Source organism: Myotis lucifugus, unplaced genomic scaffold (genome assembly GCF_000147115.1).
Source record: "Myotis lucifugus unplaced genomic scaffold, Myoluc2.0 scaffold_97, whole genome shotgun sequence".
NCBI lineage: Eukaryota > Metazoa > Chordata > Mammalia > Chiroptera > Vespertilionidae > Myotis > Myotis lucifugus.
This window is the reverse complement of record NW_005871145.1, coordinates 1,744,604-1,767,541: the sequence shown is the minus strand read 5'-3', so window position 1 is coordinate 1,767,541 and position 22,938 is coordinate 1,744,604. Positions and strand designations below refer to the sequence as shown.

The following is a 22,938-nucleotide window of genomic DNA, read 5'->3' as shown; positions in this document are numbered from 1 at the left end:
TATAACAATTTAGCCATGACATTATAATGTCATCTAGGAAAGCTGACCTGTTTCCTCAGTGTAACTATCTCCTTTTCATGTCTGTATGTCAACACCAAGCGATAAGGATAGATCAAGAAAGATAATATAGAATTAGGTAGCATCCCTGGGTCTCTACGAGGAGCTCAAATTAGGGCTGCCCAGCACTCACATTGCCTAGGAGTCATAACCATCAAGTTGAGTTACATGTTTATACTCCCTTGTGATGCTACAAATCTACTGACCTTACTAGGAACAGGGGGATCTGGATGAAGAGTCTAAATACAACCACATTTCTCTGTACAGACTGGGTAATGAACTTAATTTATTAACAGGGTTTAGAAGGCACTATCACATGCACAACCAAGCCCCACGTAGAGAAGTTTAGGTAATCCTCTGAGCATTAACCCGAAAAGTTGAATTCTAAGAAAAGATAAGCTTTACCTTTTTTATAAGAAGCTTTTACAGGTATAAAATGCATTAGAATGAGCACAAGTCTCTTCATTACTTCAGCAGGCCCTGTGGGCCACCCCATCTGTCAGAGTGGAACACAGATGGGTCTTCAGTCCCTGAGATGTATATAGTTCTTTGTGCTAAGGTCACCCCCAAAACTGTTTACAGCCAAGGATTTCATTCCACTGATGAGGTTAAACATGAGATCTCATTTCTTTCTTTCTTTCTTTCTTTCTTTCTTTCTTTCTTTCTTTCTTTCTTTCTTTCTTTCTTTCTTTCTTTTTTTCAGATTCCTATTGATGGGAGCTAGATGTGAGTGTAAAACCTAAAGTATTGCTTTTTAAAATTCCAGTACCAAGGAGTCAAAACCTAAAGTATTGCTTTTTAAAATTCCAGTACCAAGGAGTCAGCAGGAAGAGAAAACATTAGCAAAATGATAAAAAATAATAATAATAATAACTGAAATTAAATAAAGTTTTTTGGAAAATAATCAGACTGAGAAGCAAAATTACATGGAGTGTGAGTTTGAACTATAATATTGGAATATTGCATAGAAAAGATCACATACAGGGCTTAATGAATCTACAGTAATTGACTAAATGAATGAATGATTGGAAAGATGAACAAAGAAAGGAATGTCAACCATCCCCAAACACTTGCAAGTGGCTAGAATCTTGGAAATCCACACAATTAGTCTGTCCATTTAGAATCCTCCCCTAATTGCCTTTCTAGATAAGAATTTAGGCCCAACAAGTCTTCCTCTTAGCGACAGTCCTGTGGATGGCATCTTTGACCTCCTTGTTCCTCAAGCTGTAGATAAGTGGGTTTAACATGGGGATCACTGCTGTGTAAAACACAGACACCACTTTATTGAGATCCAGGGAGAAACTTGCACTAGGTCGTACATAGATAAAGAAAAGAGTTCCATACAGGATGGAGACAGCTGTCAGGTGAGAAGAGCAGGTGGAAAAAGCTTTGCTCCTCCCATCAGCAGAGTGGATCTTCAGGATGGCAGTGAGGATGTAAATGTAGGAGACCACGATAGTCAGACCACTGAAGACTCCCACAGCTCCAGCCACGACGAAAATGACCAACTTAGTGAGCTCAGTATCCGCACATGCAAGGGAAAGCAGGGGGGACACATCACAGAAGAAATGATTGATGACATTGGGGCCACAAAATGGGAGACGAAATGTGTTTGTTGTATGAGTCATGGTGTTCATAAACCCGATGACATAGGGACCAACCACCAGCTGGATACAGAGTCTCTGAGACATGGCAACTGAGTACAATAGTGGGTTGCAGATGGCTACATAGCGGTCATAGGCCATGGACGCCAAGAGAAAACACTCTGCTGCCACAAAGAACCCAAAGAACCACTGCTGCAAAGCACACCCCAAGAAAGAGATGACTTTCCTTTTCACAAAGAAGTCAGTGAGCATCTTAGGGCTCACGACTGAGGAGAAGCAGATGTCCACAAAGGACAAGTGGCTGAGGAAAAAGTACATAGGTGTGTGAAGGCGGTTATCGATCCATATCAGAATAACCATACCCAAGTTGCCTGTTAGGTTGATGATGTAGAAACTCAGAAAGAGCAGGAAGAGAAAGACCTGCAATTGGGGGTTATAATTCAAACCTGTGAAAATGAACTCAGTGATCCTTGTGTAGTTTTCATTGGCCATTGAATGGTTGTGGTTTCCACTAGAAGAGCAGAGAAGTCACAGCAGATTTGGTAAACATATCTTCAAAAATAAGACCCAGAAACTGAAAGAGTGTTAGGAGTGACATGAGTTAGTTACATGCTGCTATTGGGAATAAAAATGAAATATAGACCAGAGCAAAAGGTCAGCCCTGCAGCTATAATATTTAAGACTCTGTAGAAGTCATCAATACAAAGAAGAAAAAATAAAAACTTATAAATAAGAGCAGCTTGCTCAAGGTCCTCACTGTTGACGAACTGAGCCAAGATGGTTTCCAAATAGATATCTATTAACTCCCACTTTAGTGAACATCAACTGAGTTTACCATATGGCCACACACATGGTGAAATGATACAGGAGAGTGGAAGTGAGGCAAACTGGAGAAGGAATGAGCAGCCACTCATATTTAGGCCATTTTCTTTGGATTTTGTGATCATAACCACATTCATAATGCTAGTGACTAGCAGAGGTGGGCTTTGAAATGCCTGTCAAAATGGTCTGTGCTCTTCCCTTTCTCACACTAAAATTTTTATGGCTTCGCAATTCCTTTCATTTAAAAAGAATCCAAAACTCATTCCAATATGAATACAGGATAATGCATTCTGGTTTCCTATTTCTGGTGTTGAGTTTACAGCCAGTGGCCATTAGTGGGAAGCCCATAAGATCATAGAAAGTGCTGAGTTTAGGTATCACCAAATTTGGAAAAGAGCCTACATTCTCCCAGTGAGAATTAAAGAGAAAGATTAAATGGCCAGTCAAACTGTTTACTCATCACATTCACTTCTTGTTTAAACCTCTTCAAGAGTCTATTAACTCCTCCAGTCACACTCTATATCTCAGTCTTCCATTTGACAGTTGCCTGAAGCTCAACACTTTTCTATTAATCTTGGTTTCTACACCTGCCCAAGCCTTCTACCACTCCATGCACATTTTAGTTTCTCAGTTTTTCTTTTTTCATTTGGTCCTTAGAATAGAATACAGTTCTCCATACAGGTCAAACCACAGAGTTGGGGCCACAATTGGCTCTCATGTTCAGAGCACTGGGGTAATACCAACACATCCTACGTTAGTCTTCCTTTAGCAAAGAAATTACCCTGTTGTTTTAGACAGGGGTGGAGTAAATTCAGAACTATCTTTTCCCCTTACCCTGTTGCTAAAATATCTAATTTCATATTTAGTTTGATCTAGTTTCCGAACTTAAATTTATCTCTACATAAATGCCCTCATCCTTGGTCTTGCTCAACATCCAACGAAGATGAGGACCATGCTGATCCTGGCCATTAACCAAATATATAATTTATTTTTAAATTTACTTAAAATAATCTATGCTCCTTTGAACTTATTAAAAATCAAGTAGTATGAAGAACAGAAGATGATTTAGAAGATCTCAACTTACATTCTAATAGGTTCCCTCCCTCTTCTTTCAAGATGACAAGAAGAACTAAAGTAAAAATGAACTAAATTTCTCTGGTTTCATCCCTTCCCTTAACATGGGAATGGGGCAGAATTTTCAATGGTCGTTTGATTTTATACTTTCTCTTCTTCCAAAAAGAAAATATGGATGACTTCAGTATAAAATATATTCAGTCTTCATTGGTTAGATAAAAGTTCCTTGAAAAGTTGCATCATTTCTTTCTGTGTTATTGTTATTGAAAATGCTCTGTCCCCAAAGCATGCCATATCTTGGGAATGAGGCCACTAAGGGAAAGTGCAATTAAAGTTTTGCTTCATATCCTAAGTGAGTCCAATGAGATCTGTTTTCTATCATTTAAAGTTTGTTTCTAACTGGATATAGACTTTCTACTACCTCTAGTTATGGGCTAAGCAAGGAAACTCTATGGAATCCTTTGCAAATTAAACTACAGACAGGGTAGTACCCCTCTCTCTTCTGCATTAATGTTTTGAAAACAAGTGCTAAGAATGAAAATTGGACTTTCCTCAGATGTACCATTTACTACATGTTGACAAAGAAATAATTTTTCAGGATTTTGTTCAAAATATGTAAAGAGTTTAAGTATTGTAAGCTAGAACTGGAAAAGAAAAACTGATAATGTATTAATTTGTCCTTAGAATTTAGCAATTACATCTGAACTGTTAGCCTATAGCAAAAAACAATACATTTTTTATTTCCAAGAAATATGCTTCACCTCCAAGTCAAAACAGAGTCAATATAGAAATTTGAATTTTGGTTCTAGCCTGGGTAAGAAAAAAAAAATTACAAGTCTTTCAGCATGAAATACAATTCCTTACTCTAGAACAGGGGTTCTCAACCTTTCTAATGCCGCGACCCTTTAATACAGTTCCTCATGTTGTGGTGACCCCCAATTTCATTGTTACAAATTGAACATAATTAAAGCATAGTGATTAATCACAAAAACAATATGTAATTATATATGTGTTTTCCTATGGTCTTAGGCGACTCCTGTGAAAGGGTCGTTTGACCCCCAAAGAGGTCGCTACCCACAGGTTGAGAACCGCTGCTCTAGAGGTTTTGTTTGTTTGTTTTCTTTTCTTTTTAGTTTCTTAACATGCTGCTATAACCTTTTTTATTAAGTTAATTGGGGTGGCATTGGTTAATAAGATTATATAGATTTCAAGTGTAAAATTCAATGATACATCATCTGTATATTGAATGGTGTGCCCACCACTCAAAGTTAAATCACCTTCTGTCACCATATATTTGACCCCCTTTACCTTTCACTACTACTCCTCACCCCCTTCCCTCTGATAACCACCAGACTATTGTCTACATTTGTGAGTTTTTCTTTTTCTTATTTGTTCATTTGTTGCTTTCAGTTTTGTATTCCACGTATGAGTGAAATCATATGGTTCTGAACTTTTTCTGTCTGACTTATTTTGCTTAGCATGGGATTCTCAAGATCTATCCATGTTGTCACAAATGACAATATTTCATCTTTTCTTATGGCTGAGTAGTATTCCATTGTATATATGTACCACATCTTCTTTATCCAATCATCTATCAAAGGACACTGTTTGTTTCCATGTCTTAGCCACTAGAGCCCAAAAATAAGCCCACATGTATGTATATGGACAAATAATTTTCAACAAAGGAGACAAAAACAATGGAGAAAAGAAAGCCTCTTCAATAAATGGTGCTGGGAAAATTGGAAAGCCACATGCAAAAGAATGAAGCTGGACTACTGTTAGTTTCCAAATACAAAAGTTAACTCAAAATGGATCAAAGAATTAAATATAATACCTGGAACAATAAATTACATAGGAGAAAACATAGGTACCAAATTTATGGACCTTGGTCTTAGAGAGGATTTTATGAATTTGACCCCAAAGCTAAGGAAAATAAAGGCAAAAATAAATGAGTGGGGCTATATCAAATCAAAAAGTTTTTGCACAGAAAAAGAAACCACAAACAATACAAAAAGGCAACAAACTGAATTGGAGAAGATTATTTGCAAACAATAGCTCTGACAAATATATATAAAGAAATCATACAACTTAACACCAAAGAAACAAACAGTCCAATGAAAAATGGACAGGGCATCCGGGCCTGTGTTTCCCAGTAGTTAACGAATCTGCCCAAGGACAGAAGGTTGGTGGGTTTAATTCCCCATCAATGACATATACCTGGGTTGTAGGTTCAATCCCTGGCTCTAGTTGGGGTGTGTGCAAGAGGCAACCAATCAAAGTGTCTCTCTCAGATTCACATTTCTCTCACTCTCACTCTCTAACTCTCCACCTCCCTTCCTTTCACTCTCTCAAAAATCAGTGGAAAAAGTATTTTTCGGTGAGGATTAACAAAAACAAGGGGGTAGAGGATGTGAATAGACATTTCTTCCAAGAAGACACACAAATGGCCAACAGATATATAAGATGCTCAACTTCACCAGCTATTAAACAAATGCTCATCAAAACTTCGATGAGATACCACCTGTCAGAATGGCTATTATCAACTAGACAAGTAACAAGTATAAGAAAGGTTGTGGAGAATCCCCTCATTCACTCCTAATGTGAATGTAAATTGGTACAACTACTATGGAGAACAGTATGGAGGCTCATTTAAAAAATCCTATTTTGGGTTTCTACCTGAAAATTTGGAAACATTTATTCACAAAGATATATGCTGTATTAATTTAAAGCATTTTTTTCTATAAAAGCTTAAGTTTCTATAACTTCCTGTTGATTCAATATGAAAGAACTTTTTATTGAGGTATAATGGACATATAACATTATATTAGTTTCAGATGTACAACATAATAATTCCATATTTGTATATATTGTGAAATGATTACCACAATAAGTCTAATCCTTATGCATAATTACAAAATATTTTTTCTTGTGATAAGGACTTTTAAGATTTACTCAGCCACATTAAAATATGTAATACAATATTATTAACTGTAGTCATTTATTTCATCCCTGAAAACTCTTTAGGTGCTGTACTTTAATTATTTATTCCTTATTATTAATATTGTTAAGAGTACTGGGAATTTTTTTATTTTTCCCATTTTTTGAGTAACAAGTTATGATTACCTTCATACTTGGAGATTATTTTATTAACCTTCAATTGAAAAATTTCCCTAGGGTCTGTGGACTTCTTTTTATCTAAAACACAATGAAAGTTTTAAATCCAGACATTTGAGGTTTTGTTGCTGTGAAAAATATAGAGGGTGTCCCAAAATTCACTCAAGATTTGAATTTTGCATGAGCATTAACAACAACAACAAATAAAAGCCTGATTTTACTTGGCTTATTGAATCAGATTCTAATATCTGTTGCCCTTTGATTTCAATCCCTTCAATTTGATAAGCATTACCAAGTACCAATTATGGCCCAGGAGCAGGGACAATGAAGACCAATGAAGATCACGGCTTTGCATATGTGCCAGCAAAGCCATGGAGGCCATTTACCCGATGTGCTATTCTGTACATAACCATATACTGTATACTTTATGAATCAATAAAAGATTTACAATTTTTAATTATAAACCTGTGTTTCCTATCAAAATTACTTCTTGCGTGACTTTTGGGACGCCCTTTATTATAGCTTTGATCATCCCTCTGTTTCAATTGCTCTGACTTATCCCAGAAGGGAGTAAGGAAAGAAATGAATGTGTGGTTTAGTGAATATAGCTGTTAAAAATGTGCATTCAATAACTATGTAATCCTTCTTGGATGGGGAGGGGAGGGCCCTCAGCTCTTTCTGGATTCTGCAGTAGTCATATAGTTACCATTACACATAAAGTCAGGTGCTGATGCAGGGGAGGAACCCAGATATCTAAAGTGTCAGGCATGATTTAACTACGACCTGGAGAGTTTACGCCAAGCAAAATAAGCCAAGTATCAAAGAAAGACAAGTATCACATGATCTCACTTATATGTGGAAACTAATGAACAAAATAAACTGATGAATAAAATAGATACATAGAAGCATGAAACAGATGAATCTCAGAGGGAAAGTGGGAAAGGAAAAGGGAAGAGATTAACAAAAGAATTTATATGCATATATGCATAACCTGTGGACACAGACAACAGTGGCCTGAAGGCCTGGGAGGGGAGCACAGGAGTGGGTGGAGGGGATCAATGTGGGGAAAGTAGCACCTATCATACTTTAAACAATAAAGACACATTTTTGAAAAATGAAAAATATAGAAATAGTAATCATTTTAATTACATAATTTTATTCATTTTTAAAGTAGCAAAGAACACTAGGAAACATATTTACAGCTAATGTTACAAAGCCTTTTTATTTATTATCATTATGATAATAGAAGGACTTATAAGAATGTTGGATGGAGTAAAGATCTCTGAACTATGTGTTTCTAGAACAGGTGTGCAATAACAAATTCTGTTATATATCACGGGAAAATCATTCCTCGCCCTTTATACATTAGTTTTACAATTTGAAAGGTAAGAATGTTAGATTATATCAGAAACTTTAAATTTTTATGTGCCATGCACTTTAAAAATCCTGCTGAAAGGTCCAGTTCTTTCCTGTGGAATGAACATATGTAAATATGTGGCCCAAACACATAACTTGTGCATGATTTCACAGCCCTCAAAAATTAATAATTAGACTTTGAAAGCTATTTTTTCAAGCCTACTGTCTTAATGATGTTTTCAATTATTAAGGAAAACGTTCATTGTGATTGAGACGCTGATGCTGCTATCTAGTGGCAAAGTGTAAAATCATTTTTAAGAAAGAACTATTAGTGTTTTTTCACTAGGATTGCTGCCTCTCCTTTATTTGAACACCTTCTATATTTGCGGAGACCATGTCAACAGGTGATGACTAAAGAGTAAAATGAGGAGAAAAATATGTTTCATGAAGAATGTGTATGTCACAGGTACTGAAAGCACATATTGTAAAACATACTTTGGCCCTCATGTTCTAAAATAACACTAAACATTTAAAACTAAATTTTCTATAAAGCAGGAATATTGTTTTAATCCTCACCTGAGGACATGTTTTTATTGATTTTATTTTTATTTTTTTAGAGAAAGAGGAAAGGAGAGGGAGAGAGAAATAGAGACAAAGAAACACCTATGCTAGAGAGAAACATGCATCAGTGGCTTCCCCTGCACACCCTGACCAGGGATCAAACCCACCACTTGGGTATGTGCCCTGGCCAGGAATCAAACTTGCAACCTTTTGGTGCATGGAACAATTCTCCAACCAACTGAGCCGCACTGGCCAGGGCAAAACTAAATTTTTTAAGAACTGAGGATATAAGGTCATTTTGAAGGAATCTTTATTAACACAAAGTTGAAGAAACAGTGTTAGCCTTAAATATTAATGATTAGCATCTTGTACCCAAGTCGTTACCCAACACAGACACCAAACTGGCGAAAGGCATGGTGAAATAAACAAAACAGACCAAAAAAGGTTTAGAGCATTAGAGATTATTTACAACCTTCAAAGTCAGTGAACTGATATGAAATGTCCTTTAAGGAAGAACTTCAAAGAGAAGATAGAGTGTAGATCTCAGGGAGTTTTACAATTGTGAAGAAATAAGCCCCATATCCTCATTTCCTAGATTTGTTGCTATGTTCAAGGGGAAATAAAAGCACAGAAGTATGGTTGAAAGAATATTGTGCCTGGGAAAATTAAACTGTGAGACAAATTATGAGGTCCTGGACAACCCATTGATTCTTTGTGGCTGTTCAGCTCATCTTCTATGGAAAAGGAATTAATGCCCTGCCTATGACACAAAATTAATAAATAATAATAGTAATAACTAGCTTTTTATTAAAGATCTATAATCCATTCTTCACTTAACATGCACTACCCGTGTAATTGCAGTGGCAAAATACCAATTAGTTATTACTATGATCAGAGAGTATCTGTATAAATAAAAGCCTAAGTGACTTTACAACTGGTCAACCAAACAACCAGTCTCTGTGACACATACTGACCACACAGGAGCTGCTCTCTGGTGGTCAGTGTGCTCCCACAGCGGGAGCGCCACTCAGCTGACTGGGATGAGTGAGCCAGGGTGAGTGGACCAGGATGAATGGAGTGGCTCCTCCCCGGATCCCCACAGGGGACCCCCTGGGTGCACGAATCTAGTAGGGGATATAAAAGGCATTTGTAAAGTGTCTACTCCAAACACAGAGGCAGTATTAGAGAATGCAATCATTACATGCTCCCTGAATAATTCTCTATTTTTCATTATTATTGACATATAATTGACATGTAGCATTGTGTTAATCCATGACATACAACATAATGATTTTATATATGTATAGAGTGTGAAATGATTACCAAAATATGTGTAATTAATATCCATTACCTCACATAGTTACAATGTATTCTTGTGATGAGAAATGTTAAGATCTAATCTCTTAGCAACTTATGAATATGTAATACAGTATTGTCAAATATAGTCACTATGCTGTACATTACATCCCCAGAGCTTATATATCATGTAATTGGAAGTTTTTACTTTTTGGCATAATACACTTTTTAAGTTTATGTTTAAAAGTCAAGGTCAAGGTTACAGACAATTGATGGATCTCAACAACTTGTAAAGCAAAACGGAAGTATTATTAAGTCACTGGTTATGACTACAGCATGTAGAATTTAACAAAGAACTTCTCATTTCCTACTCATAAAACTTGAGAATATTTTTAAAATTTTGGAGTTCAATAATCCTCAATTTAAAGCTCTCCTATTTATTCTTGCTGAATGAGAAAATCAAACTGAAAAAAAAAATGTAACCTAAAGACACCAGATGGCTTGTCAATTACACAGAATAATACAGAGTGATTCTCAACACAAAAGTAGGATTCCCAACACCAGACCATGTTCTTGCCTATTGCATGTAGATTAACGGTCCATCGGTAGTACAAATGGCATTCTAGTTTATCTGCTCATCAGGAATTTCTTCCTTTCAAACATCCTTCTGAATGAATCCTTGACTTCCTTGTTTCTCAGGCTGTAGATAAGTGGATTTAACATGGGAATCATAGCTGTATAAAACACAGACACTACTTTATTGATGTCCAGGGAGAAGCCAGAGCTCGGACATACATAGATAAAGAAGAGTGTCCCATAAAGGATGGAGACGGCTGTCAGGTGAGAAGAGCAGGTGGAGAAGGCTTTGCACCTCCCATCAGCAGAGCGGATCTTCAGGATAGCGATGATGATGTAAATGTAGGAGACCAAGATGATCATGCCACTGAGTACTCCTAGGGCTCCAGCCAAGATGTAAAGCAAAAATTTATTGACCTGGGTGTCTGCACATGCCAGAGAAAGAACCGGGAGGAGATCACAGAAGAAGTGATTGATGATATTTGGACCACAGTAAGGTAAGCGAAAGGCAAATGTCGTATGGGTCATGGCACTTATAAGACCCATGGTATACGGCCCTACCACCAGCTGCACACAGACCTGCTGGGACATAATGAGTGTATACAACAAGGGTTTACAAATAGCCATATATCGATCATATGCCATGGAAGCCAGGAGGAAACACTCAGTCACTACAAACTGACAAAAAAACCATAACTGGGCGGCACAACCAAAGAAAGAGATTACTTTTGTCTCCGCAAAGATGTCAGTCAACATCTTGGGACTGATGACAGAAGAAGAGCACACATCCACAAAGGATAAGTGGCTGAGAAAAAAGTACATCGGGGTGTGGAGTTGGGAATCTATCCGAATGAGGGTGATCATCCCCAAGTTTCCCAGAAGAGTGACAAGATAAACCAAGAGAAATATCACAAAGAGTACAACCTGGTGCTGGAAATGATTCGTTAAGCCCATGAAAAAAAACTCGATCACCAAGGTTTGATTTCCATCATCCATTTCACTGACTTAATCTGGAATAAGAAAGAGAAAATTTTTTTCTTTGCAATCACTTGGTAATTAGGGATTCTCATTTTTAAATCAGAATTTAACTTTTATTTTTCTAAATTTCATAGGTTAGATTGACAAATAACACTCAAGTTCTACCCTAGTGGTTGTCATACCTCCCAATTATCTGTGTGATACTAAGTCACTGAATCTCACTGGGTCCCTCAGTTTCCTTCTTGATCAAAGCAGGATTTTGGAGAATTATAAAATTTTAGATGTAGAAGTGATCTTTGGAGATTATCTAAAGTAAATCTTCTAAATGTATGAGGTTACATTTCTAAAAATCCCTGCGTTGAACCAAGGTTATCTTAAAAACATTTCATAGAAAAAAGTATTGCGTGAATTTGATTAATTCAGACAAATACTCTCACTGTAGATAAAAGGTGTTAGGAATATAACTTCCTCATCAATTCGTTTAGATTCTAGAAAAAAATGATCAGTTGTATTGTCAAAAACATAATTCTGGTGTCTAAAAATGGAACAGAAAAGAAGTTGGCTTTGGAAAATGGTAAAAATTCTCAACAGTATCTCCCTGTGATGCTTTCCGTTGTATATATACATAAATTGTAGAGATGGAACACAGGTTAGTTGTTGCCTGGGATTAGGAATGGTGGGAAAGAGGGTAGTGGTGTGACTATAACAGGGTAGCACAAGGGAGATCTCTGTGGAGATGAAATTGTATCCTGAATGTGGTGGTGATAATACAACTCTACACACATAATAAACTTATATAGAGCTATACACAGACATCATATTGATGTCAATTTCCTATTTTTCATGTTGTACAGTTGTTGAGAAGATGTAACAATTGGGGGAAACTGGGTGAAGAGTACAAGGGACCCGGAAATTTGTATTTATTAAAAATAAAAAAAAATTGTGAGAAAGAATAGATGAGATGTAAGAAAAGAGAAACTGACAGTAGTACAAAAAAGGAAAATTGAGGAAGGGAGGCATACATTTCGGACCTTGAAATAACCATAACGATTCCAACAGCATAATCACACAAATATTAGCAGGGTGTTCAGCAGCAGAACTATTGACAGAAGTCTAACAATATTCTCTTCTAAGAAAGCTGGAAAGGACTTTGGTTACCAAAAAAAATTAATTAAATGAAAATTGGCTGACCTCCTGTGGTCTCAGGTGATGGAGCTTAGAAAGAAACAGCTTCAATGGGGTAAAGTGTAAGATTTGTCAGAAACTATACTTTAATAGTAAAATGTTTCAAGAATTCAAAATTTTCTAAACATAGAAATTCATTTCAGGTCCTTTATATTTTATTCATGATGACTCAGGGGAGATGGAAGCAAAGCATTTTGAGTGTCACAATAAATTTAGGTGTAAAAAATTATGAGGATGAAACTGGAGTATACCCATCCATGGTCTCAACCAACTCAAACTATTGTGTGAAACCAATCATTTCTGAATGTCAAAATGTATACTGTTTTATTTTCCTAATCTCACCCAATCCAAAGAGTCTAATATAAAAAAAATCATGATTCTAGGTATGCATGTGACTCTGGGCTTGAGCAGCAGAGAATTCAAGTCAACTGGTTGATACGTTTATTTCCTACTTATAATACCCAATCTAGGTGAAAAATTAAGATCCAGAGAAGTCAAAGTTTTTTAACAAAAACATTCAATGAGCCCATAAATCTTGCAGCACATTTCAGTATGTTTATGCCAAAGGCAAAATTCAACCAAAATATACATTCAAGTTAAGTCATTTAAACCAAATGACACAGACTAAATATTCTATTTATACCAACATTTCATTCCTGGTAGGCTCAGAGATTATGTTTTCTTGGGCTTCTAAATTTACTTTTCATATCTAGCCCCTTGAAGACAATTTAGGAAATCACTTAACCTTCCTGTCTGAAGAAACATGCCCTGGGCTTTGCCTGCTTATGTCTAAGTGAATGACAAAATTAGCATTTTATGATATGAAAATGAATTACCCTGCAAATGTAGACTTGTCATTCTTCTCAGTTTCTTCAGGTGTCTAGGAAGATAAACAATAGAATAATACCATCTTGAAACCTGGGCCCTCCAACAGCACTTTAAAAAAGTGTTCATTGACTCCATTCTGCACAACACAAACCACAGTTTTTCTAAAGGACTGTTTGTGAATTGGAGCTAAGTCCCTCAAGGAGCCATAAGCTCAGGAGATCAGTCTTAGAGAGAAGATCTTAAAGTATTTAATGAGAAAACAATTTGGGGACTTTGAGTCAAGGGTAATTGCACAAAACAAAACTGTATCTTCCTTTGAGACCACCACGCACACACACACACTTTGAAATTCCAGTGTTGAGACTTTAGCTGCTGCATAATGAGCAGTGTGTAGATTTGAGAATTTTAAACAGAGCGCTGCAGCCCAGCCAGGTGTGACTCAGCAGTTGAGCATCAACCCAGGAACCGAGTCACTGGTTCGATTCCCAGTCAGGGCACATGCCCTGGTTGTGGGCTTGATCCCCACTGGGGATGTCCAGGAGGCAGCCAATCAATGATTCCCTCTCATCATTGATGTTTCCATCTCTCTCTCCCTCTCTCTTCCTCTCTGAAATCAATAAAAATATATTTTTAAAAAATAAAATAAAATAGAGCCTGCTTCAGAGAAAGTACAATCAGAAGGTGACTCTGGGTACACAAAAGCACGAAAGACCCTCTGATTGGCTCATGAGCTACTGGGAAGGTCGGATCATGATAACCAGGGGGTTTGGAAATAGGGTCTGGGACAAGATGAGTCTCAAATGGAAGCTAAGATAAAGTTAAATAAAAATAAGGTGGACTAGAAAAATAAAGGTGTCTATGAAGCAATGGAGAGCTCTAAATTCGGACAGATTCTTTGAGAGACAAAATAATCCACATTGGCTGCATGCAAATTTCAAATATAAAAGGGGGAAAATTAATTTGGGCTCAAATTTCATAAATATTTTAATATTATACAAAGAAGTTTGATTTATTTCTGTAAACAAAAATGACTCAAAGTATTTCAGAAAGCAGATAACATCTATTCATAAGAATGTTGCCATAGGACATTAGTCTTACCACTGGAGATGTTTATTTTTCAAGGTGCTATGATAGCATTAACTCATTTGAAATCTCATAAGAGCCCAATAAGTGGATTAATAAAAAAAGAACCAGATTCTCCAACCTCTTGACACAGTCCCCTTTCTAATCTTGGGAAATGCAAAGCAGAGTTCTATGATTATGTCCAGAGAGTTCCCTCCAAAACAAAGCATACACATCTAACACTCTTTTTATAATTAGCTGCACAACATTGCATGAAAGAATATATTATCTCCTAGTAATGTAGATTCAGATTGTTTCCTTTTATTTCCTCTACAAAATATGCTGTTATTCATATTTTCATGGCATAGATTGCCAAATGTAAGACAGATAAGTCAAAGATAATGTGCATTTTAATATAAATCATCAAATTACAAATTGTGTTACGGAAATGTAGCTAGTCACACCTAGTTACACTAGATATGGATAAAATTGTGGTTTATATCCAAACTAGAGGCTTAGTGCATGAAATTCTTGTGTGGGTATGGTCCCAAGGCCTGGCCTGCGATCAGGACCATCTTCCCAGCTACTCGTAGTCAGCCCCACCCCTGCCACCATCAACCCCCAGTTCCCCATTTGCCATTGGATGATTGGTGCTTGACTGTCAGGGGAAGGGACTAAGATGTCAGCTGTTCCTGCCTGCTCACTGGCCCTGGCCCTGGCCCCGCAGCAGGTGGCCATCAGGTGCTCAGAGCCTGCCAGCCGGGGAAAGGGACCAAGAGGTGGTCAGTGCACCTCATAGTGACTAGTCCAGTGGTCATTCTGGTCGTTCTGCTATTAGGGTCAATTTGCATATTAGTCTTTTATTATATAGGATGGTAATCTTACTAAGCCTTAAATATAATCATTTTCATGTTTGCCAATCTAATAGATGGGAGGAGGGAGCGAAGAGCATTGCCTTATCATTTTGATTTCATTTACTCAAGCAATTGTGAAGTTGAGTTATATATATACATATATATATATATATATATATATATATATATATATATATATATATATATATATATAATTTTAACATATAATATAATTATATATATACTAGAGGCCTGGTGCATGAAATTCATGCACCCTCTCGCAGTCCGGGACACCTCGCTCCTTACTGTGCACCTGCTTGCTGCTCCTTAGTGCTGCTGCAGAGGTGAGAAAGGCTCCCACCACCGCTGCTGCGCTCACCAGCTGTGAGCCTGGCTTCTGGCTGAGCAGCGCTCCCCCTGTGGGAGCACATTAACCACCGGGGGGCAGCTCCTAAGTTGAGCGTCTGCCCCTGGTGGTCAGTGCACATCATAGTGACCAGTCATTCCTCCATTCAGTTGATTTGCATTTTAGCCTTTTATGATATAGGATTCCAACACTTTCCTATTGAGACATTAACTCATTGTGAGTCACTTGTATTGCAATTGCTCTCTTACTTTCTATTGTTCAACATTTAATAAGGTCAATGAAACATTTCTTAATGAACTCTATTGATCTTTCCCTTATAACATTTAGTTTTCTGGTCTGGAATAAAATATCTTCCCACATATAAGAATATATAAAAGTTCTCCTGGATTTTCTTCTGGCATAAATTATATTTTCTTTTTTTATTCTGCATCATTTCACAAAGGAGAAAACTGATTTGAAAGCAATATAAACAGCAATTTAGTATACAAGTAACCTGGTAATGGGCAGGAATTTTCTAATTCTCTAATTTACCATCCATCACTGAATCACATTAATGCATTTTTCTTTCAAACTTGCTCCTGAGTGCACTTTTTACCTCCTTGTTCCTCAGACTGTAGATGAGGGGGTTCAGCATGGGGATGACCACTGTATAAAAGAGAGAAATCACTTTATTGATATCTAGGGAGGAACCTGACTCAGGAAGAACATAGCTAAAGAAAAGAGCTCCATACAGGATGCAGATGGCTGTCAGGTGAGAAGAACACGTGGAGAAAGCTTTCTGCCTCCCGTCAGCAGTCTGGATCTTCAGGATGGCCACCAGGATGCACACATAGGAGATGGCGATGATCATGCCACTGAACAACACAATAGCTCCAGCCAAGATGAAAAGCACCAACCTATTGTTCTGGGTGTCAGCACATGCCAGGGAGAGAACAGGGAGAATGTCACAGAAAAAGTGGTTGACCACATTTGGACCACAGAAAGGTAAACAAAAAGTAAAAGTCTCTTGAATAATGGCATTTAGAATGCCCATGGCATAAGGCCCTGCCACCAGCTGCACACAAACCCGCTGGGACATGATGACCGGGTACAACAAAGGGTTGCAGATGGCTATGTACCGATCATATGCCATGGCGGCCAGGAGGAAACACTCAGTCACTACAAGCTGACCAAAAAACCACATCTGTACAGCACAACCCATGAAGGAGATGACTTTTCTGTCTGGAAAGGTGTCACACAACATCTTTGGAGCAACAGAAGAAGAGCAGCAGACATCCACAAGGGACAAGTGGCTGAGAAAAAAGTACATGGGTGTGTGGAGTCGGGAATCTGTCCAGATAAGGGCAACCATCCCCAAGTTTGCTCCCAATGTGACAAGATACACAATCAGGAAGATCAAGAAAAGAATCATCTTCTGTGGAAAATTATCTGTTAAGCCCACAAAATAAAATTCAGTCACTACTGTTTGATTCTTATCATCCATTGTTGGGTGGTAATCTGGAATGAGAGAAAAAAAAACACACCCTTTTTTATAGATCAATAATTAACAAAGGCTTTGAATCCATTAGCTTCCATTAATATCTATGTTCCTCAGATAGTATAAATATTTAATTTTACATCTCAATTGTACTTTTCTTCTTATGCCAAATAGTTCAAACATGTAAAAAGTTATGGACATGTGTATGTAATACCCTTGCATTTGCTACTCACTTTTATCAAGTCATAATATGCTATAAATAACTTTTAAAAAATGCAAAGTACAACAAGCATTCATGGAATTAGTCGAATGCCTAGATTCTATGTATGGCTATTTTGCTAGTTATTTGTGCAACTTGGGCAATTTATACTTAATGTCTATGGATTTTACTATTTATTTAATTTATATGGATTATCTACTATTGCCTTCCATCTCTTTAATGTCATGGTTTTAAACATTAACATTAGTTTCCATTTCCTTTCAGTTGAGTGGAAGGGTACTGACTAGTTCTGAATACACATCTCAGAAAATCTCTAAAAATGAATAAAATGCACAAAGCTTGCATGCATTCAACTTAACCTAGTACCTCACATAACTGAAATGGAAAAGTCCTTCTACTTCACTCATATTATCAATTACTTCTTGCTAATAAAAACTCTTGATCTGCTATTTGTCATTGTATGCAACACACATAGAGGGAAACAGACCTTAATAGAAAAGAAAAGAATGTATTAAAAATCTGAAGTTTCGATAAGAGACTGACCTCAGAACAGAAGACTCACACAGGATGAGAGTGAAGTGTGGGAGGCCCCCTGCCAGGGAAGGCGCCATGGCTTTCTTTAAGTTATGTTGACTGAACCCAAGGCTTGGGCATAGCCCTACCTTGGGGGCATTTCTGGCCAAAAGGTGAGAATGCCTTCAGCTCCACTCTTCAAAGCCCAGCTTCAGGGAATGGGTTTTTATTATGCAAATTCAGTCAAGTACCTGGAATACCTCCTGCTATTTTGGGGAATTGGGACCTGGACTATAAAATAAACACGCTGCTTTGGGACTTGGTCTTTCTGCCTCTCTGCCAGAAGAGGACAGAATCCCACCCAGGCCCAGCTGTACTTTCTTAAAAAAAAAAAATCTGAAGTTTCTTGCAGACCCGTAAGCAGCTACAGAGTATCAAAGGTCATGCTGGCCTTCTTGGTTGTGTTCTTTCTAATTTAAACCGGAGTGTCTCAGTCCATATTCCTACACACATGAAGCCTGAGGGTCATCATGGGCATTGAAATCCCAACACCTGCGCCACCTACTGCAGAGTTTGTGGACATCTATGGGAGGAGAGCACATGAAGACAAGAGAGAAAAACTCACAGCTTTGTCTCCATGTAGGAGCTCATTGTTCCTGACTCTCCTATAACAAAGGACAGGAGAGGGTGGCTCTTTGAGCATTTCCAGCTCCTTCTGACTGTGAGTGGGATGGAAGCAGATGAATGGGTTGCACTGATGTCTTTGAAGGCACATTCTCATAATGCAGAAATAACTCCTCAACATCACACCTGAGAAAACAACCAGAAACAGGAGCAGGACCAGGAACAAGATGACACAGCTGCTTCTCGGGGAACACTGATCTTCAGGAACATGTCCGGAAATTTATTTCAGGAGGAGTTGAATACCTAGACCCAGCTTAGTGAAAATTGTACATGGATATGATTTTGAAGAACTACAGGGACCTGGTCTCCCTGGGTCTTGCTGTCTCTAAGCCAGTTGTGGTCATCTTTTTGGAGCCAATGAAAAACGTGAAGGGGGGAAAGACCACATCCATCCACCCAGCTATGTCTTCTGAAGACAACTAGGTCTTTTTACAAAAGCCAGGAATAGAATATTCATTCCATAAAATAATACTGAGTGCATATAATGGAGACAGAAGTTATCAATGCAATGAACATTGGAAAAATTTAAACCAAGAGCCAAATTCTAACAAACATCAGAGAAGTCAGTTTCCAGACAATAATTATGAATGAGGAACACTCTTTGACCAAAAGTCAAATCACAATATACATCAAATTATTCATATTGTGTAGAAGACAAACAAATGAAGTAAATATGACAAATCCTCTAACCACTCTTTAAATCATACTGAACAAAGGAATATTCATACTGGGGATAAATCTTAAAAAGTATAATCCATGTGGGATTTATATTGAAGACTTACAGATGTACCATATGTGGCAAAGTCTTTCATTTGCATTCATATCTTACTCAACATTTGATCACTCATATTGAATCAAAGCCTAACAAACACAAAGAATGTGGTAAAGCCTTACTCAGTACACAAACCTTGCTCTATATCAGAGAATTCATACTGGACAAAAACAACACAAATATAAAGAATGTGGCAAAGCCTTTATTCAGTTTTCACAGCTTTATCAGCACATGTGAAAATTAATAGTATGAGAATTAATAGTATGAGAAACCTTGAAACTGAAGAATATGGGAAACCACATGAACAGAACTGCAGCCTCACTCAATATCAGGGAATGTACACTGGGAAGGAATATTACTTAGGAGGAAAGACTTTTGTTCAAAATATACACTTCACAAAAGTCCAAAGAATTTATGATTGAAAGTGACTTTAAAGAGGTAAAAAAATTTAGGAAAGTATCCAATTGAAAATGAATTTTAAATTATCAGAGAATTCACAGTAGAAAGTCAGTCAATAATAGTTTTCAGGTATTACTCTAAATCAGAATACTTATTATAGAGAGTAATTCAAAGTTAAAATTTTGATATAATTGCTTTGTTGTTTTTTTTTGTTTTTTGGAGTGAGAGGAGAGGGAAGGGAGGGAAATACTGATTTGTTGTTCCACACTTATTTACGCATTCTTTGGTTGATTCTTGTATGTGCCTTGACCTGGGATTGAGTCTGCAACCTTGGCATGTCCAGACAATGCTCTAAGCAATTGAGCTATTCTGACATGGCCAGATAATTACTTTTTAGTGTGCTTCAAAATATCAAGAGGATTGATGTTTGGATGTGTATAGTTATTTACAGTGTATTCTATTTCATATTGACATTATTTGAGATATTTTGAGGAGAAAATATTAATGTGACTCAACACATATCAGTTGATGCCACTATGTTTCTATTCCTAGTGTATATGTGGAATTATGGGGAGATTGTTGCTGTATTAAAATCTGTGAGCTTCTATATAAAAGGTGGGTTTCACTCATGTCAATTTTCCCATGGGAGATTAAGGGTATTGTAATACACAATGTACCAAGAAAATCTAAATGGAGATGCTGTTTGTGGTTAACTTAGAATGTTGTTATATGTTACTATGAAGGGGATTTTTTTCCTTTAATGTAAGATAGAGGAACATTATAAATTTTAGTTGCTTTTTCCAATTACTCTTTAAGGAAACTATGGTGTCAGTTTATTAAAATCTTAATGTATCTTCAAAATAGCAATAGATAGAAGTGATGAACATGAGTTTATGAGATTGAAATAAAAAAACAATCAGGGATATCTGAGAAAGTATGGACAACTCATCTCTAAGTGCATAAAACTATATATATATATATATATATATATATATATATATATATATATATTAGCCCCATTCTGAAAACCAAAGAAAGCATAGCTATCATATCATTATGTCAGAACAGTTACTCTTCTTAAATATTTATAATGTGTACTTTGACAAATGGTCACACAGTTGATTTTGTCATGCTTTAATTAGTCTATGTATGAACTTAATATTATTTTCATTAATAAAGCAGAATTAAATTATTAAAATAAAAATAATAAAAATCTGAATTCATATATTTGTTCATTTATTTCCTTTTTATTTTATTTTATTTTTTGTGATTGGCTTCTTCCTTTTGATTTTTAATTAAATTTATTGAGGTGACATTGGTAATAAAATTATACAAGTTTGAAGTGTATATTTCTATGGTATTCAACAAACATTTGTGATTACCCTCTGGACCCTGGGCAAAGCCCTAGACATTGCAGCTACATCTGTGCAAAAGACAATTTGTGAAATAAATGGAGCTTACATTCAGGTCAGACACAAGACTATAAGCCAACACATAAATACATAATGAATACTTGTCTATTAGTACTCTAAGGCTACCACACCAAGTAACCACAAACATGGTGGCTTGAAACAGTAGAAATGTATCTCTCACAGTTCTGGAGACCAGACGTGTGAAATAAAGCTGTCAGGGGGCCTCACTCCTTCCGAAGGCTCCAGGGGAGAATCCTTCCTCGTCTCCTCCATGATCTGGTGCCTTGTGATCCATGGCTTATGGCAGATCAACTCCATTGTCTGACTCTGTCTTCCCATTGCCTTCCTCTCTATGTGTCTCTATGTCCTCTCCTCTTTTTCTAAGGTCACAGTCATTGGATTTGGGCCTCACCCTAATTCAATATGACCTCAACTCAAACTAATTACAACTGCAAAAAGTCTATTTCCAAATAAAGTCATATTCTGAAGATCTGGGTGAACATGAATATTTGGGGGATACTTTTCTACCCACTACTAGAATGTGTAAACATATCACAGAGAGCAAGAACTACTATGAAAACAAGAAAGAATCTCAGCTCAAAAGCCACTGTATGTGGAGCACAGTAGACAAGAATCAGCACAAGCTGGAACCAAGTGAACCTAGAATCAAACATTGCATCTTTCTGCATATATAGCTTTGTCTTGCTAGCATATGTTCAAAAGGAATGAAGAATATTTAGCTCACAGAGCTATTTAAAAGTAGACTAAATAAAATAGCCAAGTAGCTGTTACATAGTAAGTGCTCATAAAAATTAATTCCCTACTCCTTTTTTCTCTCTTTTACTAAGTTTTTCTAGAACCTTGGGTCAATATTAGTTTCTCCTTCATCATAATTCCATAGCACCATAACATCCCTTTAAAACAGCATTTATCAAAGATATTACATTATTTTACAACATAGAACAATTGAGCAAAGAAAATCTGCTTTATTAATATTTGTATCCCCTGTGCTTATCAAAGTTCATGGAGGGGCAGGGGATTAGGTAGTTGAACAAACAAATGCTAACAAAAGAAAATTATGACTATATTTTCAACTGTATATTTCTTCAACTGCGCATTATCCCAGGACAGTATCATATTACAATTATGAAAACAACCCACATGTCAGCAAAGAAAAATGGAGGGAGCAGGTATAATAACACAAACAAAAATAGTGATAATCTCAGGTGATGCTGTCCAACAATTGACCCACAAAAAGTCACATGTAGGACACTGTGTTACAGTCATCTGAACATTCTATTCAATGTGTGGTCTATGAATCAACATCAACAGCATCTCCCAGGAGCATATCACAAATGTAAACTCTGAAGCCACACTCCAATTCAACTCAATCAAAATCTGCATTTTCAGCCCAACTGGTGTGGTTCAGTGGTTGAGACACCTATGAACCAAGAGGTCACTGGTTTGATTCCTGGTCAGAGCACATGCCTGGGTTGTGGGTTCAGTCCCCAGTGTGGGGCATGTAGGAAGCAGCCGATCAATGGTTCTCTCTCATCATTGAAGTTTCTCTTTCTCGTTCCCTCTCCCTTCCTCTCTTAAATAAATAAAAAAATTTTAAAACTCTGCATTTTCACAATATCCCCAGATGATACACACACACACTCTAAAGCTTCTAAGCACTATCAGAGTCACACACATTTCTATACATATGAACCTCCCAGTGAATC

The 22,938-nt window shown here is 36.9% G+C and overlaps 3 protein-coding genes across 3 annotated transcripts; all 3 read right to left on the bottom strand.

Annotated features, from left to right (window-relative positions):
• Positions 1–1,211: 1,211 nt before the first annotated feature.
• LOC102423594 (olfactory receptor 1009-like) lies at positions 1,212–2,153 on the bottom strand. The gene has a single exon (XM_006092049.1). The coding sequence runs from the start codon at positions 2,151–2,153 to the stop codon at positions 1,212–1,214; it is 942 nt and encodes a 313-aa protein (XP_006092111.1).
• Positions 2,154–10,511: 8,358 nt separating this feature from the next.
• LOC102423292 (olfactory receptor 1002-like) lies at positions 10,512–11,456 on the bottom strand. The gene has a single exon (XM_006092048.1). It carries the CDS (start codon positions 11,454–11,456, stop codon positions 10,512–10,514), a length of 945 nt encoding a protein of 314 aa, XP_006092110.1.
• Positions 11,457–16,284: 4,828 nt separating this feature from the next.
• Positions 16,285–17,217, bottom strand: LOC102422989 (olfactory receptor 5G3-like). Its single transcript, XM_006092047.1, has one exon. It carries the CDS (start codon positions 17,215–17,217, stop codon positions 16,285–16,287), a length of 933 nt encoding a protein of 310 aa, XP_006092109.1.
• Positions 17,218–22,938: the final 5,721 nt, after the last annotated feature.

What these genes read in the sequence shown, in the direction of transcription:
- LOC102423594 (XM_006092049.1), bottom strand. Translation starts at nt 2,153, where the DNA reads ATGGCCAATGAAAACTACACAAGGATCACTGAGTTCATTTTCACAGGT.
- LOC102423292 (XM_006092048.1), bottom strand. Translation starts at nt 11,456, where the DNA reads ATGGATGATGGAAATCAAACCTTGGTGATCGAGTTTTTTTTCATGGGC.
- LOC102422989 (XM_006092047.1), bottom strand. Translation starts at nt 17,217, where the DNA reads ATGGATGATAAGAATCAAACAGTAGTGACTGAATTTTATTTTGTGGGC.